We start from the raw sequence: 19,212 nt of genomic DNA, 5'->3' as shown, positions 1-19,212 counted from the left end.
GGCTTTGAAACAACAAACAAAGTTCTAAATGTCATCAGGATGATTCGCTTGATTTTCATAGAAAAAGTAAAGTTCCCCCACTTGAATATCCTATAGTTTCTATACCTGCTGAATCCAACATCAAATCTCGTTCAAAACCAAATATATATACGTGTTTTACCCATCAACCTTAGTACAAATTGTTATAAAAAGTGGTCAGGCAAAACGGTCATAAATTTTTTAAATTCTGAATTTTCAAACAGATTTGCTTAGTTTGTACAATTAAATTACACTTATTAGAGTAATACCAGCTGATTTAACAACTAAAGTTAAAGAAAATGCAATCCTATATGTCCCAGTGTCCAGTTAAGGTACATGTCATATTTATGTCATGCCCATATGTCAGGTTTATGTCATGTGTGTCGTAGTGTAATGTACTGGTGTAGTGTATTGTACTAGTGTGGTGTAGTGTAGTGTACAAGTGTATTGTACCAGTGTAGTGTACAAGTGTAGTGTACTAGTGTAATGTACTAGTGTAGTGTACTAGTGTAGTGTACTAGTGTAGTGTACTAGTGTAGTGTACTAGTGTAGTGTACTAGTGTAGTGTACTAGTGTAGTGTACTAGTGTAGTGTACTAGTGTATTGTACTAGTGTATTGTACTAGTGTAGTGTGGTATACTAATGTAGTGTACTAGTGTAGTGTACTAGTGTAATGTACTAGTGCAGTGTACAAGTGTATTCTACCAGTGTAGTGTACTAGTGTAGTGTACTAGTGTAGTGTACTAGTGTAGTGTACTAGTGTAGTGTACTAGTGTAGTGTACTAGTGTAGTGTACTAGTGTAATGTACTAGTGTAGTGTACTAGTGTAGCATACTAATGTAGTGTACAAGTGTATTGTACTAGTGTAGTGTACTAGTGTAGTGTACTAGTGTAATGTATTAGTGTAGTGTAGTGTACTAGTGTATTGTACTAGTGTAGTGTACTAGTGTAGTGTAGCATACTAGTGCAGTGTACAAGTGTATTCTACCAGTGTAGTGTACTAGTGTAGTGTACTAGTGTAGTGTACTAGTGTAGTGTAGCATACTAGTGCAGTGTACAAGTGTATTCTACCAGTGTAGTGTACTAGTGTAGTGTACTAGTGTAGTGTACTAGTGTAGTGTACTAGTGTAGTGTACTAGTGTAGTGTACTAGTGTAGTGTACTAGTGTAGTGTACTAGTGTAGTGTACTAGTGTAGTGTACTAGTGTAGTGTACTAGTGTAATGTACTAGTGTAGTGTACAAGTGTATTGTACGAGTGTAATGTACTAGTGTAGTGTACTAGTGTAGCATACTAATGTAGTGTACAAGTGTATTGTACTAGTGTAGTGTACTAGTGTAGTGTACTAGTGTAGTGTACTAGTGTTATGTATTAGTGTAGTGTAGTGTACTAGTGTATTCTACCAGTGTAGTGTACTAGTGTAATGTACTAGTGTAGTGTAGTGTACTAGTGTAGTGTAGTGTACCAGTGTATTGTACTAGTGTAGTGTACTAGTGTAGTGTACAAGTGTAGTGTACTAGTGTAGTGTACTAGTGTAGTGTACTAGTGTAATGTACTAGTGTAGTGTACTAATGTAGTGTACAAGTGTATAGTACGAGTGTAGTGTACTAGTGTAGTGTACTAGTGTAATGTACTAGTGTAGTGTACTAGTGCAGTGTACTAGTGTAATGTACTAGTGTATTGTACTAGTGTATTGTACTAGTGTAGTGGACTAGTGTAATGTACTAGTGTAGTGTAGTGTACTAGTGTAGTATAGTGTACCAGTGTATTGTACTAGTGTAGTGTACTAGTGTAGTGTACAAGTGTAGTGTACTAGTGTAGTGTACTAATGTAATGTACTAGTGTAGTGTACTAATGTAGTGTACAAGTGTATTGTACGAGTGTAGTGTACTAGTGTAGTGTACTAGTGTAATGTACTAGTGTAGTGTACTAGTGCAGTGTACTAATGCAGTGTACTTGTGTAATGTACTAGTGTATTGTACTAGTGTAGTGTACTAATGCAGTGTAATAATGTAGTGTACTAGTGTATTGTACGAGTGTATTGTACGAGTGTATTGTACGAGTGTATTGTACGAGTGTATTGTACGAGTGTAGTGTACTAGTGTAATGTACTAGTGTAGTGTACTAATGTAGTGTACAAGTGTATTGTACGAGTGTAGTGTACTAGTGTAATGTATTAGTGTAGTGTAGTGTACTAGTGTATTGTACTAGTGTAGTGTACTAGTGTAGTGTAGCATACTAGTGCAGTGTATAAGTGTATTGTACTAGTGTAGTGTACTAGTATAATGTACTAGTGTAGTGTAGTGTACTAGTGTATTCTCCTAGGGTAGTGTACTAGTGCATTGTACTAGTGTAATGTACTAGTGTAGTGTATTAGTGTAGTGTAAAAGTGTATTGTACTACTGTGGTGTACTAGTGTATTGTACGCGTTTAATGTACTAGTGTAGTGTACAAGTGTATTCTACCAGTGTAGTGTACTAGTGTAGTGTACTAGTGTAGTGTACTAGTGTAGTGTACTAGTGCAGTATACTAGTGTAGTGTACTAGTGTAGTGTAAAAGTGTATTGTACTACTGTGGTGTACTAGTGTATTGTACGCGTTTAATGTACTAGTGTAGTGTACTAGTGTAATGTACTAGTGTAGCGTACTAGTGTAGCATACTAGTGCAGTGTAAAAGTGTATTCTACCAGTGTAGTGTACTAGTGTAATGTACTAGTGTAGTGGACTAGTGTAGTGTACTAGTGTAGCATACTAATGTAGTGTACAAGTGTAGTGTACTAGTGTAGCATACTAATGTAGTGTAGAAGTGTATTGTACTAGTGTAGTGTACTAGTATAATGTACTAGTGTAGTGTAGTGTACTAGTGTATTCTCCTAGGGTAGTGTACTAGTGCATTGTACTAGTGTAATGTACTAGTGTAGTGTATTAGTGTAGTGTACTAGTGTAGCATACAAGTGTAGTGTACTAGTGTAGTGAACTAGTGTAGTGTACTAGTGTAGTGTACTAGAGTAGTAAACCAGTGTGGTGTACTAGTGCGGTGTACTAATGTAGTGTACTAGTGTAGTGTACGAGTGTAGTGTAGTGTACTAGTGTAGTGTACGAGTGTAGTGTATTAGTGTAGTGTACTAGTGTAGCATACAAGTGTAGTGTACTAGTGTAGTGAACTAGTTTAATGTACTAGTGTAGTGTACTAGAGTACTAAACCAGTGTGGTGTACTAGTGCGGTGTACTAATGTAGTGTACTAGTTTAGTGTACGAGTGTAGTGTAGTGTACTAGTGTAGTGTACGAGTGTAGTGTAGTGTACTAGTGTAGTGTACTAGTGTAGTGTACGAGTGTAGTGTAGTGTACCAGTGTAGTGTACTAGTGTAGTATACTAGTGTATTGTACTAGTGTAGTGTACTAGTGTAGTTTACTGGTTCAGTGTAGTTTACTGGTTAGTGTACGAGTGTAGTGTAGTGTAGTGTACTAGTGTAGTGTACTAGTGTAGTTTAGTGTAGTGTACTGGTGTAGTGTACTAGTGTAGCATACTAGTGTAGTGTACAAGTGTATTGTACTAGTGTAGTGTACTAGTGTAGTGTACTAATGTAATGTGCTAGTGTAGTGTACTAGTGTAGTGTACTAGTGTACTAGTGTAGTGTACTAGTGTAGTGTACTAGTGTATTGTACTAGTGTATTGTACTAGTGTATTGTACTAGTGTAATGTACTAGTGTAGTGTACTAGTGTAGTGTACAAGTGTATTGTACCAGTGTAGTGTACTAGTGTAGTGTACTAGTGTATTGTACTAGTGTGATGTAGTGTAGTGTACTAGTGTATTGTACTAGTGTAGTGTACTAGTGTAGTGTACTAGTGTAGTGTACTAGTGTAGTTTACTAATATAGTGTACAAGTGTTTGTACGAGTGTAGTGTAGTGTACTAATGTAATGTGCTAGTGTAGTGTACAAGTGTAGTGTACTAGTGTAGTGTGCTAGTGTGGTTTACTAGTGTATTGTACTAGTGTAGTGTATTAGTGTAGTGTACTAGTGTATTGTACTAGTGTAGTGTGCTAGTGTAGTGTACTAGTGCAGAGTACTAATGCAGTGTACTAGTGTAATGTACTAGTGTAATGTACTAGTACATTACACTACACTAGTACATTACACTACACATTACAATAGTACACTACACTAGTACACTACACTAGTACACTACTAGTGCACTAGTACGCACTACACTAGTACATTACACTAGTACTAGTGTAGTACATTACACTAGTACTAGTACATTACACTAGTACTACACTAGTACACTAGTACACTACACTAGTGCACTACACTAGTACACTACACTAGTACACTACACTAGTACGCACTACACTAGTACGCACTACACTAGTACACTACACTAGTACACTACACTAGTACACTACCCTAGTACACTACACTAGTACACTACACTAGTACACTACACTAGTACACTACACTAGTACACTACACTAGTGCACTACACTAGTACACTACACTAGTACACTACACTAGTACACTACACTAGTACACTACACTGGTAGAATACACTTGTACACTGCACTAGTACATTACACTAGTACACTACACTAGTACGTTATACACTGGTAGCATACACTTGTACACTGCACTAGTACATTACAATAGTACACTACACTAGTACACTACACTAGTACACTACACTAGTACACTACACTAGTACACTACACTAGTACACTACACTAGTACACTACACTGGTAGAATACACTTGTACACTGCACTAGTACATTACACTAGTACACTACACTAGTACACTACACTAGTACACTACACTAGTACACTACACTAGTACACTACACTAGTACACTACACTAGTACACTACACTAGTACACTACACTAGTACACTACACTAGTACACTACACTGGTAGAGTACACTTGTACACTGCACTAGTACATTACACTAGTACACTACACTAGTACACTACACTAGTACACTACACTGGTAGAATACACTTGTACACTGCACTAGTACATTACACTAGTACACTACACTAGTACAATACACTAGTACAATACACTTGTACACTACACTAGTACACTACACTAGTACACTACACTAGTACAATACACTTGTACACTACACTCGTACTATACACTAGTACACTACACTAGTACAATACACTTGTACACTACACTAGTACACTAAACTAGTACACTACACTAGTACACTACACTAGTATACTGCACTAGTACACTACACTAGTACACTACACTAGTACACTACACTAGTACAATACACTAGTACACTACACTAGTACACTACACTAGTACAATACACTTGTACACTACACTAGTACACTACACTAGTACACTACACTAGTACACTACACTAGTACACTACACTAGTACAATACACTTGTACACTACACTCGTACTATACACTAGTACACTACACTAGTACACTACACTTGTACACTACACTAGTACACTAAACTAGTACACTACACTAGTACACTACACTAGTATACTGCACTAGTACACTACACTAGTACACTACACTAGTACACTACACTAGTACAATACACTAGTACACTACACTAGTACACTACACTAGTACAATACACTTGTACACTACACTAGTACACTACACTAGTACACTACACTAGTACAATACACTAGTACACTACACTAGTACACTACACTAGTACAATACACTTGTACACTACACTAGTACAATACACTTGTACACTACACTAGTACACTACACTTGTACACTACACTAGTACAATACACTTGTACACTACACTAGTACACTACACTAGTACACTACACTAGTACACTACACTAGTACACTACACTATTACACTACACTAGTACACTACACTAGTACGCTACACTAGTACACTACACTAGTACACTACACTAGTACACTACACTAGTACACTACACAAGTACAATACACTAGTACACTACACTAGTACGCTACACTAGTACACTACACTACACTAGTACACTACACTAGTACACTACACTACACTAGTACACTACACTACACTAGTACACTACACTAGTACACTACACAAGTACACTACACTAGTACACTACACTAGTACACTACACTAGTACAATACACTTGTACACTACACTTGTACACTACACTAGTACACTAAACTAGTACACTACACTAGTACACTACACTAGTATACTGCACTAGTACACCACACTAGTACAATACACTAGTACACTACACTAGTACACTACACTAGTACAATACACTTGTACACTACACTAGTACACTACACTAGTACACTACACTAGTACAATACACTAGTACACTACACTAGTACACTACACTAGTACAATACACTTGTACACTACACTAGTACAATACACTTGTACACTACACTAGTACACTACACTTGTACACTACACTAGTACAATACACTTGTACACTACACTAGTACACTACACTAGTACACTACACTAGTACACTACACTAGTACACTACACTATTACACTACACTAGTACACTACACTAGTACGCTACACTAGTACAATACACTAGTACACTACACTAGTACACTACACTAGTACACTACACTAGTACACTACACTAGTACACTACACTACACTAGTACACTACACAAGTACAATACACTAGTACACTACACTAGTACGCTACACTAGTACACTACACTACACTAGTACACTACACTACACTAGTACACTACACTACACTAGTACACTACACTAGTACACTACACTACACTAGTACACTACACTACACTAGTACACTACACTACACTAGTACACTACACTACACTAGTACACTACACAAGTACACTACACTAGTACACTACACTAGTACACTACACTAGTACACTACACTACCCTAGTATAGGCCTGCACTATACACTAAAAACACTGTCAGAACATGGTCAAGATACGGACAGGACATGGACCAATCCTGGACAAAATACGGGGAAAACATGGACAAAAAATGACTTAAATACGGAAAAAAAAACAATACCAAAACAAACATGTCCAAAAGATAGATTGCACATAGGAAAATCACGGTCAAACCACGATTACAAACATGGACAAACATAAAGGGCATAACATGAAGAAAGCATGGGCAAAACATGGACAAAACTTGGGTGCAAAACGGAGACAAAACATGGGTAAAACATTAACAAAACATGGATAAAGCCCGAAACAAAATACCCGAGACAAAAATGTTCGGTATATACGTATCTTATATGTGTATTTTTCTAAATTGTTATTATTAAACTATGAAACTCTATATTTTCCCTTTGACTGTGTTTTATATTTTTTCCGATGTGTTTGTTTGATTTTTTTACATCCTAGTTTATTTAAGGCAAACAGTTCTTCGTCCGCCCCGGAGACATCTGTTGTACGGGAATTATTCCTTTGTTTGCTCCAGGTTGAACAAAGGCGCGAACAAAAGCGGATTCAAAATGAACCGTTGTGGTCAAACCTAGTTGGCTCATCGTACTGTTTGTTGTCTGTGAATATAAAGTTGAAAATATACGGTATAAATATTAACAGTAAGTAAAGAATGTTTTATTTACGCATGTAAACTAAGATTTTGTATGATTAAATTGGCTACAAGGTTTGTATTTGGCGTTTTATTTATACATATAAAATAAGGTTTTGTATAGTTAAGTGTTGATATTTATCGCTAAATTTAACTGTTATATGTAACACAAGATAAAGGCTATGTAGGAGTTAGTCTTCCAAAAAGGCAATGTCGTCTGCATCGACGTCGAAAGCACCAAATTTTGCAAACCGAACGTTTGAAGAACAAGACCTTCCGTTCGTTATAATTGGCGTCCTATTATGTTTAACTGTAATTTTTAGTATTGTGGTCGTATTATACTACCTGAAACGGCGGCCAAGGTATCCGTTCTTAACAAAGCAAGCCATGAGAGCCGAAAAAAATCACTACGCTGCAATATCAGTACCCCAGGAACGAGGAACTGATTCTGAGGGGAGAGAAGCACTTGAAACACCGCAGGAAGAAATTTATGCTTCGGTCGACAGTCTACAAAGTACACCAACCGATACACCGTTAACTCAATACCGACAAGCGACTGTAAATACTGGGCAGCGATCTTTTAGTGTTGCAACGATTGACGTCGCCATGACGTCATATTTGATGACCTCATCGAATTTTTCATCGCCAATTCAACAATTATCTTTACCATCGTTACCAAGTTTGAACGACACGACAAGCAGTAGTGAAACAGAATACGCGAACCTTGGGGTATCGTTGACAAATAGCATGAAGGTAATTTTAGTTTTATGTTCAATAAATTAAGATTTCAGATGTCCAAAGTCTATTGGAATTAAGCTGCTGTATAATATTGTTCAAGTATTTTTTCCTATTCCAACGCCCCATTTTGGTAATAAACCTAATTTACAGACATATATAACTGTATCCTAACGATTTTTTTCAGGAGCTAGCATTATTCATTCTACCCCACTATACTAGATATATACGGTAGGATTGGAAAGATGGGACGCCATGGTGCATGTCATTGGTAGCAAACAATAGGCATTCAAAGAATTATAAAACCGTATCCTTAAGATTCCCATTCCTCTCCCCACCCTACTATATATATATCGTATTATCACACGGTTTAAGATATTACCAGTGCATTATTACACAGCGCTGTGTTCGGTAAAGTTAGACGGTTTATCGTATTTTTAATATATAATGGATACCGTTGTATATATGCGTGAATAGCAGACCGAACTAGCACTTTATAAAAATTATCACCATAAACGTAAAAGATTACAATATAGTTATTTTAAATTAGTTTTCATAAAATATTAAGGGTGTAGAAAATTTACAGTTAAAAACATTTCTATTCAACAGGATATATCCGCGTCAAAGTCACCAAACTTTAAACGGGTGTCAAGATCTTTACAGACTTCCCCTACCGTGGGTCGTGACCGAAGCAACAATTTTAAACCAGTTTCGAAATCGCTGAAGGACATTAGATTTGGATAAATATGCAATATTCTTGAAATATTACATCGCTTAAAACACTGTTACATCTTTTTCGAAGATAATATATGCACTAGGATGGGGAAGATAGGACACCTTTTGACTCTACTTTCTCGTCTCATTTAGTAGTAAACAAAGAACATTCAAAGAATTATAAAACTATATCCTCACGACTTCTATAGACCGTTGTAAATTGTTTAAAGCACGATCAGGATATTTGGACATTATGTTCTAAAGGTGTCCCAGCATCCCCCCACCCTAGTATGTCACATAGGTTTTGGTCAAGAAAACATCTGTAGAACTTACGCTTGTTTGCACACGAATACAAACTTTTAACTGTTTAATAATTTATACTAATCTATTGTACGTAACGTCATTATTAAAGGCTTGTTTCCTCTCGTTACGGTTTACAAATTTTGTAAGAATCAGTAATTTAGTTTGTGATATTCCATTTGAAACTCCGTTGCCATACCAGTGAACTGTTTGACATTAAGAAATTAGTAAGAACGTCGGCGAAGCGTAGAAAACGTATATCCGGAATAGAAGCCCAATGATTTAAGTGGATGTAATGAATAATTTATAATATAGCGGGGTGGGGGAATATGAGACACCATTTCATTCTATTATTTTGTTCTATTTGGTAGTGCGTAAAAAACATTCAAATAATTATAAAACCGCATCCCAACGACTCTCATAAATCGTTGTTAATTGTTTAGTACCCGATCAGGATATTTTGATATTATGTCAAAAGTAACATGTATATAGTACTGTGGCGTAAGATAGGGCACCTTTATCACATAATATCCAGACCTAGCCGTGTTTTAAATGTTTGTGAGTTGTGAGGAAAAGGTTTTATAATTTTTTGAATGTTCTTCGTTTACTACTAAATGGGAGAGAAATGAATGAAAAGGTGTCCCATCTTACCCTCCCTACTATATATAGCATGGGTTTTATTTTTGACTTGCCTGTGAGTTTTTATAAATTGTGATGCAAACATGAAGCACACAAATAAATTAATAGAGTGGACAAATATATTTATTGAATGAACATAGTTGGTACATTTAAACTTTTCAAGAAAATTTATGAAGGAAAAGGAAAACAAAAGAAATGCGCACAGCCTAAACCAAGTGAACTTCAGTTTTCTATAGCAGGATACAGTAGGGTGGAAAAAGATGGGACAGTTTTCATTTTATTTTCTCGTCCCATTTGGTAGAAAACAAAGAACATTTAAAGAATTAGAAATCCGTATCGTCACGACTTTTGTTGACCGGCGCAAAGTTTTTTTGACTTAACGCAGTTTTTTTTCGTTCTTCTGTAAATTGAAATAAATACCATTTCTGGAATATAATGTTAAACGTAATATAAAAAATTATAACATTTGAATCAATGGTTTAAAATGTATGGTACTGTGGGGTACGATAAACAACGTTAGCACATACAATTTAATATTTCCTATTCGTATTCTATCATTTAACAACGCTCTTTTTTCAGAGTTATGAAAATACGGTTACACAATTCTGTAAATATTTCGACAATATTCATAGCGATGCAATCGCAGATATCATTCTAACTATATTTACCTTTATTCTATTGTATCGTACAGAGTCTGCACAGTATCAAGACATGGTGTCTTTTCGTTGTTGTTTTTAATTTTCTTACGTTTTGAAACGTCTTTTCTCCAATCCACGAAATAGAAAAAAACAATAGCAGAGATCTGGTAAGTAGAGATCGTACAGCATATTGATAGCAGATAAATATATATAGTAGGGTGGGGAAGATGGAACACCATCAGCACATAATATCCAAATATCCTGATCGCGTTTAGAACAATTAACAACGATCTATTGGAATCGTGAGGATACAGTTTTATAATACTTACAATGTTTATTGTTTACTACAAAATGGGACGAGAAAATAGAATAGAAATGTGGCCCATCTTCCCCCACCCTAATATATTATATTTACTGTTGCCAACAGGCATATATCAGGTCGATTGTATCAAGATTAAAGTGGTGAATTTTCCAATAAAACAATTAGCATTCTAAAAATCATAACGTTTTGCATGCATACGAACACATTGTTTAATTAACCATTTAAAATAACTTTTTTAAAATAACTTTTAAATTAAGTTAATAATGCAAACCCAAAATATGCGTGTACACTTACCAGAACGAACACGAATGCAGCGAAAAGAGAACTCACAATCTTGTAATCTTTATATTTCTGCATTAGAGCACCGCCTACTGTTGGCCCCAGGAATTCACTGAGGTAAAAAATAGAAAATACAAACAAATACATTTTTTTGCTAATACATAAACGTGTACTTTGTTGATTTACAACACTGTTAGATAAGATGCCGTTAGCTGCTATAACGGTTAGCACATTATTAAATTTCATATTTTCTAATTTTGTTTTAACAGGTAACAGCTCTTTTAGAGACGTGATAAGGTTATATACTGTAGATATTTCTTGTTCACTACTAAATTGGACGTTTAAAAAAATAAAAACATGGGTCATCTTACCCCAACCTACTATGTTACATGCTCTTGATCTGGGGGTACTTTAACTATATACAGCGACACTAAACTTTAATACTATTAATCAGCATGCATTTTTTTGGAACTTGCTTATGCATATTTGAACAAATTATTTCCTATATCACTGTTATTCCAGAAACGGAAATAAGTGCCGGTATGTACACAAATAAGCACTATAAGTGCCTGAACGAACGAATGGGTCTTGTCCAATGACACACATCCACAATGATAGCAGCACCAAGCCTCGTACCAGGTACCTTTATGTTAAGATGAACACTTTAACCCATGACCACAATAAGCAAACTTACCCGAAGAAGGTAGCCCCGTTAAACACACCGCCCACTAGACCAGCAGTGGCAAGATCGTCCTTCATACCCCCAGCACTGTGAAGGTATTACTGGTAGTAACTTTGTAAAGGTATTACTAATTTGTAAAGGTATAGTAGAATGGGGAAAACGGGACACATTTACATCTATTTCCCGTCTTTCCCCACCCTACTATTTAACTGTTATTTATGCTGTAAAAGTATTACTATTATTGAGTTTTTGTGGGTGATAGGTTTTTAAACTTTTCTCTGTAGTCTCTCTCCAACTGTCAAAAGTTCTCTAGTCTTATACTCTGGTCTCTATAAAGTATTAGATGTTATTAATTGTGCAAAACAAAAAACATTGTCTTGTTTTTTTTCTAAAACCACTCGTTCGAAATTTGATTAAACTCTACCGGTATGTAATAAGCAGTCATTACAAAGCAGTACATCTGCGTAAGCTAAAATACATAGTGGATGTAATATACTTCTCTTTCCGTGGTCAAAAATCTACAGTCGTTTTGTTTTATACATCTCGTGCCAGCATACTAGTTTAGTATGTTACTGGAGTGGGATTTTTTTCATTTAAAGAAAGTATAGTAAAAATAGTAAAGAGGAAGGCCAAAAGTAGTTTTAATTTCGTAAGATAAAGTCACTTACACTGCTGAGTGAGTTAGGTCACTAAACGTTGGTACGAGTGCCGCGCTGAGTCCTGCGCCAAGTATTGCCATTGATATTCCAACGCAAGTGTAACTAACTGCTGTAAGGCCAAGGGGGGCAAATATGGGCGAAGGTCCGATAACGAGAAAACTGGTCCCAACCATAAGACTTCCACATGTCATTATGGCTCGCTCGGAGAACTGAAAATGAATAATTATAGGTGTGGAAGAGATTTTATACTGTGTTTTAAAGGACCGGCGTTCTGTCTGTCATACAGCGAGTCATCATAAGGGTTTGCTGTGTCTTATCAACGCACAAATACGCCTGTAATAGTAGAGAACTGAAAATAAATAAAATACAAGTGTAAAAGATATCTTTTACTGTTTTTTTTTTGTAATCCTAAATGGGTGACCCTTTGTTTGCCATGTGGCGAGACATCATTAGGCTGTGAATCACCCCCCAAAAAAGCAATCGCCCACAAAGGTGCATACATGGTAATTCGTAAGCGGGCGCAAGGTTTTGAATTTGTTTGGTTTCAGAATTTGAATACCATTTTTACGAGTTAAACATTCGTGTACTAGAGTCTTACCTTAGTTTTAGCAACAAGACCGACCAGAGGAGCATTTATTGTATAAGCTGCTGCCATAATAAGGAACATGGTACCAACTTCAACAGGGGAAGCATTCAACGCGTCCATATGGAAAGATAACGTTGGCATGTTAAAATCCATGGCTGCCCACATAACGCACATAAATATAGCAGTTACTGCAACGTTTGGGATCCTGTAATTAAAGTTAAACGGTATGACGAAGTTTTCACAGTTTTAACACAGTGTTGGAAGTTACATGGTGTATATAGTAGAGTGGTGGGGGAGATGGGACACCGTTTTATTCCATGTTTTCGTCCCATTTGGTAGTAACTGGTAAACAAAGAACATTCCAATAATTATTAAGCCGTATCTTTCCGACTCCGATAGACCGATTAATTGTTTAAAACACGATCCGGATATTTGGATGTTGTGTCCCATCTTCCCCACCCTACTATAGAAACTATACAATTAGGAGTAAAATCATTAAATGCTTAAGGTTTAAATATAGACTGGTATAGGCAACAATCCCATTTATAGTCAATCAAATCATTCTGTTACGCTTCGGTGACAACGTATATCAATAATACTCACACCGAAGCGATAATCAAACCGCATTAAACCCTAACCAAATCAAAATAAAGCGATTTAAAAACTGGTTTTAAATGAAGATGCCGTTCAAGCTAACTTTTTCAATTCCACCAGTTAAACGAACCCACACTTGGTACCAGAGTTTTGTAGTAGCAAACATAACATACTTGATAAGGGCAAGAAAATTTGAAGTTGGGCATTCGTCTGTCGACTTCGGAAGAGCTACCGCATTGATAAATAAACCAAACAACATTAAGAAACCAATACCGATAAAAGGAAGTTGAAATCCCCCTTTCTGGAAAAACAGATCAAGTTAAAAATGTATAATATTTTTAAACCTTTACTATCGTAAACGAAGAGGCAAATACAGTTACGATATTAATATTATAGTAGGGTGAGAGAAGACGGAACACATTTAGCACATAGTATTCAAATATCTTCACCGTGTTTAAAACAATCAACAACGGTATATGGGAGTTGTGAGAATACGGTTTTATATTTCGTTAAATTTTCTTTGTTTACTTCCAAGTTGAACGAGAAATAGAATGAAAAGTTGCCCCACATCCCCCCACCCTGCTATATTATTATTAATGATTCGTTTCAGTCAAAGATAGTTTTAAATTCGGGACGGAATTACACTAATCGCATGAACCACGTACATAAATAGCCTATATATGTGTTGTAGTATAATGGGCCAAACCAGATTTCAATCCCAGATCCTCGAAAAGGACCTCGCTTATATAGAGCATGCTGTAGAATATTACCTCGTATATTGCTCCACCTAACAGCGGCCCACATATCATGCCTATTCCTAGGAAAACTTCCGACAGTCCCATAGCGAACGTTATGTTGTCTCTCCATTCTCGTGCTATGATCACAGCAGAGCCAATAAAGTAAGCAGAACAACCGACCGCTTGAATGCTCCGACTTACAAAGCAGCCCGCAACGAATAAAGTGGTGCTCGTAAACCGAAATAACTGGCTGAAAAAGATTTAGCAATTACAAACATATATAGTAGGCTGGGAGAAGACAGAACACCTTTAGCACATAACATCAAAATATCCGGATTATGTTTTAAACAATTAAAAACGATTTATAGGAGTCGCGAGAATACGGTTTTTTAATTCCTTGAATGTTCTATATTTACTAACAAATGGGACGACGAAAATTGAATGAAACAGTTTTCCATCTCCCCCCACGCTATAGACTAAGGCTCCGAACAGCCATGTAATAACTACTTTCGTTGCCCTACCGCACAGGGCCAAATAAGCTATGTATTCAATCGTTATACTTTTAAATGAATTTACCTGAATAGAAATGAACACAAGCTCGAAATAAGCAATCCGCCCAACAGCATATTCTTAGCACCGCATAATGGTATAAGGTACCCAAACAGTGGGCAGCATATTGAGTTAACTATAGCGTAGCAGCCAAATATTAAACCGATCTCCAACTCATTTGCTCCATGATAAACTGCCTGAAAAAAAAACACAATTTAAAAGCTTTAGACACTCGTCGTGTTAAGAAGTGTATAGAAGCAATTATAACGATGTCATATTTCGTTTAATTAAAAGTGTCCACTAGTTTTGTCAAAACATCATTTCAATACGTTTTTTGGTGCAGTCATATCATAGACTCCTTAAGATATCTTAAGCATCATATAGTAGACTTAATATAGCTACATGTATATGACATCGTTATACTTGCTTCTATACAGCTACATGTAAGAGTCATATAGTAAACTTAATATAGCTAAATGTTACATAAAATGTGAAAGCCGATAAAATATTAACAAACAAAATAGTACGCACGCACTGGCGCAATTTTTGCGGTTTAATGTTTTTATCAAAGGCACCAATACATAGTGGGATTGGGGTAAGATGGGACACAATTTCATCCAGTTTTCTCCTCCCATTTGATAATAAACCAAAAGCAATAAAAAATATGAAATTGTATCCTGACGACTCCTATAGACCGCTGTTATTTGTTTATTTAAAACACGATCAGGAAATTTGGTTATTATGTGCTAAAGGCGTCCAATCTCCCCCCACCCTAATATAGGTCTTCCGTATTCCTGTGCGGCCAGTACTAAAAAAATGAGTTCTACTTACCTCTTTACTAAAAAACGAAGTCAGAATCGACATGCTTGCATTGGAAGCGAAATTGACGTAACAAACACCCAGTAATGCTCCCCACTGTCTGGCGCTAAAACTCCGCAAAGAGATCTTACTTTTTCTTTCAATAATGTTAAGACCATCATCTGTAATTTCACCTGGAAGGTGGGCAGGAGGAGCTTCGAACCCAATGATGTTCGGGGTACTGGATCGGTGGTATTTATTCACCGACCACGATGTACATACTGATCCATTTTCTTCAGATGGAAGCAATGGGGCGTGAAGAGAATCTGCAAAATCTCGAACCGGTGTAAGGATTTTGTCGTTTGTGAACCATTCCTTAGCGTCCAAGTATTCAGTGTCATTGGCCAAGTCTTCGTTCTCATTGTTTTCTGCTTGTAGATGGGAGCTTGGGCAGCGAAAACTTAACGGGGTGCAGTTTGGACTGGAACTGTTCGTATTGGGGGAAGTACGAACAACCTGGAATGGTAAATATAAGCATACTTGGTATTACGAAGAAACATGCACTGTATAGTATGTGAATTGTATATATCATAGGTTAGGGAAAGATATGGTCAATGTTTTTAAACTCTTTTATCGTTCTATTTGGTAGTAAACAAAGAATATTTATAGATTGATATAATATAGCCTTACGAGTCATTAAGTATTAAAAAGTGATATTGTTAAAAACACACGGAAATATCGAATATGAAATATGAAACAACATGTGCTAACCAACTAATAAAACGACATTTTACTTTAATATCCGGGTATATGTGTTGTCCACATTTACTTTGGTCGGAGTGCGGACTTCTGCAAACCCTTTCGCTATAGTCGAATGACGTCATTGATGGTGACGTCACCGCTGAACTGTAGTCGACCTGGAATAATAAACAATAACATAAAAAGAAAACTATGGACCATTGTGTATTGCTAAAAACATTTACTGAAGACGTCAGATTTTTAGCTATATATGCATATAATCATTTAGTTAAAAGCAATATGTTTATTAGTAATATAGAATACATATAGCGCTGCTTGATATTTAGTCGACCTAGTTTTATTGTTGTTTTGTGATATCTGTCCGAGTTAAAGTAAAGTTTTGATTTAGATTACGAAACCAATCTCGCAATGACAGGTACAGAATCTATAATACGCGTGGAAAGCCGTAATATTCAATCACCTCCAACAGTATAGCATATATACTGCCGAAATATCCCCAGCAGCAGTTTAGAAAACAACACCTTGTTTAATTACAAAGAAAAAACATTACTAGTTACTACTGAAAGCAAGTTTCTGCCAGAAATCGTTTAATTTTGAATGGTTATGAAACACAAAACCAGTTAACAGAAACTAAACTTACTTTATTCATATAAATTTTCAATAATATTTCAAATTTACTGTTTTGTAACTTTTTTTTCCTAAACCTGTATAAGTATTAAGCTTTGATTCGGTAAACAACGAATTTACAAACATGAACAAAACGAATCTACATCACTGTAATACTGTAAATACTAACTAAATGGCAGCCTTGTTTATACAACTGAAAACGCCTACTGTTACTTCAAGCGTATTTTTTAAAGGCGTTGATTATTAAGGCGAAAAGCGTGTAATTGGTTCGGGGCACTAAGTGTTACTTTGGGTCGAATCGGCGATCGAAAAGTTTGGGCGTCGTTTGGAAGCAAAATTGGTTAGTTTTTGGATTGGTTTCGATGGATTGTTTATTCAAAACAACTGAAAGCGAGTTTCAGCATATACATATATATATATATATATGTGTGTGTGTGTGTGTCGAAAATGTGAATAAATTGTACGATGGGAGAAGATGGGACACCTCTCATCTTTCTATTTTCTCGTCCAATGTGGTAGTAAACAACGAACATTCAAATAATTTTAAAACTGTATCCTAACGACTCCCGTAGATCGTTGCTAATTGTGTAAAACACGATCTAGGTATTTGGATATTATGTGCTAAAGATGTCCCATCTTCCCCACAATACTATATATATATATATATATACAGTATACACCTTCTGTCTAGTATTATTTTACACCTTTGTAATCGTATAGTGTATTCTTATATGTATATATATATATGTTGTCATTAGAATGCTATTATGTCTTCAAACGTGTTTAATGTATATACAAATTTCGTATTTCGTTCAATTAATAAACGCGTTATACAGATTGTCATATAGTGTGCAAAAAACACTTTGAATTGAAAGTTTTTCGGTAGATATATATAGTAAACCAATGTAGCTATATGTCTCACAGAATGTGTAAGCTGATGAAATATTAACAAACAAAATATTACGTACGCACTGACGCAATTTTTGCATGCATTCTTGCTAACGGGATGTTATGACGTAACTTCAATTTCATGCGAAGGTAGAGCGGGCATAATAACGGTTGACTCATATAACACAGGTGACTAGCCTTAGTTGTTTTGAAGACAGTTATAGAGATAGACTGGAACTGCCAAACGTACACGCTCTGTATTTTCATATAAATTACAGTAGCAAACTTTAGGCTATTCGAGTTCATACTTTAGTGTACAGATAAACAACCGTATACCATAACGACCTGAAAGGTTTATGTAAAAGTAATGACAGAATAAGCAGCAGTAGGAGCGTGTTTTGTATGGTCAACGAGTGTAGTAAAAAGTATATATTATCCTCATGCTTTTTAGTTAGAATGTAGAATGAATGTAACTAAATCCTCGCGTGGCGTGGCAACGACAGTAGTTATAATACGGGTGTTCTGTTTCATACATCTCGTACCCGCTTACGTTATATATTATGTACGTATACATATAATTTGTAGGTAACTGTTTATTAGGAATATTTTTATATTTTTTGTAACGTGTAGGTGATATAAGAAATTAAAATAGCTAGACGCAGTATAAATACTTTAATAGATTGGTTTTCAGTTTTTTTGTAATGTATGGTTGACTTAATGAATTTCAATAATGAGACCGCAGTAAATACGTTGATTTTTTCCACCTACGGTCAGTTAAACACTTCTTCTTACCACGGATGCTGCAACATCCGTGTAACGTGAATTGAATGTTTTGAGTGGCAGCTTGGCAGCGCACGAAGACTGGTTTGTTTATATTTCAGTTAACAGCAAGTATGTAAAGCTATTTCTTTCACTTTATAGCAAGCGTATAGGTATAAACAAAATCTTAGGCATTTCCATGCGCTGTTATAGGCGTATGAAGGAGTTTTTTTTTAAGTATACGTTAGATAGGCAATTGTATTCTTGTAGAATTACGTATTACAGCAGTATAACACAAAAGTTTTAAAGCATTTTTTCTAATAAGTGTAGAATGTATCATTACAGTAAGAAAGAGGTCTTATAATATAAGTGATAAAACTATTTATATAAT

At 35.8% G+C, this 19,212-nt stretch overlaps 2 protein-coding genes across 4 annotated transcripts; one reads left to right on the top strand and one right to left on the bottom strand.

The window, feature by feature from the left end:
- Positions 1-7,368: 7,368 nt before the first annotated feature.
- On the top strand, positions 7,369-9,916 carry LOC149725125 (uncharacterized). The gene is made up of 2 exons (XM_089891843.1): positions 7,369-8,309; positions 8,901-9,916. The coding sequence occupies exons 1-2, from the start codon at positions 7,767-7,769 to the stop codon at positions 9,033-9,035; spliced, it is 678 nt and encodes a 225-aa protein (XP_089747969.1). The 5' UTR covers positions 7,369-7,766; the 3' UTR covers positions 9,036-9,916.
- Positions 9,917-10,045: 129 nt separating this feature from the next.
- LOC149725124 (MFS-type transporter SLC18B1-like) lies at positions 10,046-17,296 on the bottom strand. 3 transcript variants are annotated; one of them, XM_089891840.1, is made up of 12 exons: positions 17,188-17,296; positions 16,583-16,705; positions 15,822-16,304; positions 15,018-15,187; positions 14,475-14,691; positions 13,878-14,005; positions 13,123-13,315; positions 12,534-12,733; positions 11,878-11,952; positions 11,199-11,295; positions 10,613-10,746; positions 10,046-10,369 (listed from the first exon to the last, which is right to left on the bottom strand). In XM_089891840.1, the coding sequence occupies exons 1-11, from the start codon at positions 17,194-17,196 to the stop codon at positions 10,615-10,617; spliced, it is 1,827 nt and encodes a 608-aa protein (XP_089747966.1). In that variant the 5' UTR covers positions 17,197-17,296; the 3' UTR covers positions 10,046-10,369; positions 10,613-10,614. The 3 variants fall into 3 exon arrangements, with proteins under 3 accessions (XP_089747966.1, XP_089747967.1, XP_089747968.1); XM_089891841.1 differs by having other exon boundaries at positions 10,046-10,344; XM_089891842.1 differs by lacking the exon at positions 17,188-17,296 and adding an exon at positions 17,008-17,093.
- Positions 17,297-19,212: the final 1,916 nt, after the last annotated feature.

Source organism: Ciona robusta, chromosome 14 (genome assembly GCF_009617815.1).
Source record: "Ciona robusta chromosome 14, ASM961781v2".
Taxonomy (NCBI): Eukaryota; Metazoa; Chordata; class Ascidiacea; order Phlebobranchia; family Cionidae; genus Ciona; species Ciona robusta.
Note: the sequence above shows the minus strand (reverse complement) of the source record. Positions and strands in the feature narration are given on the sequence as shown.

What these genes read in the sequence shown, in the direction of transcription:
- LOC149725125 (XM_089891843.1), top strand. Translation starts at nt 7,767, where the DNA reads ATGTCGTCTGCATCGACGTCGAAAGCACCAAATTTTGCAAACCGAACG. An exon ending in CGTTGACAAATAGCATGAAG is followed by an intron (nt 8,310 to 8,900) that starts GTAATTTTAGTT and finishes TCTATTCAACAG; the next exon opens with GATATATCCGCGTCAAAGTC.
- LOC149725124 (XM_089891840.1), bottom strand. An exon ending in CTTCGTTTTTTAGTAAAGAG is followed by an intron (nt 15,188 to 15,821) that starts GTAAGTAGAACT and finishes TTTTTTTTTCAG; the next exon opens with GCAGTTTATCATGGAGCAAA. An exon ending in TAGGTGGAGCAATATACGAG is followed by an intron (nt 14,006 to 14,474) that starts GTAATATTCTAC and finishes CTGTTTTTCCAG; the next exon opens with AAAGGGGGATTTCAACTTCC.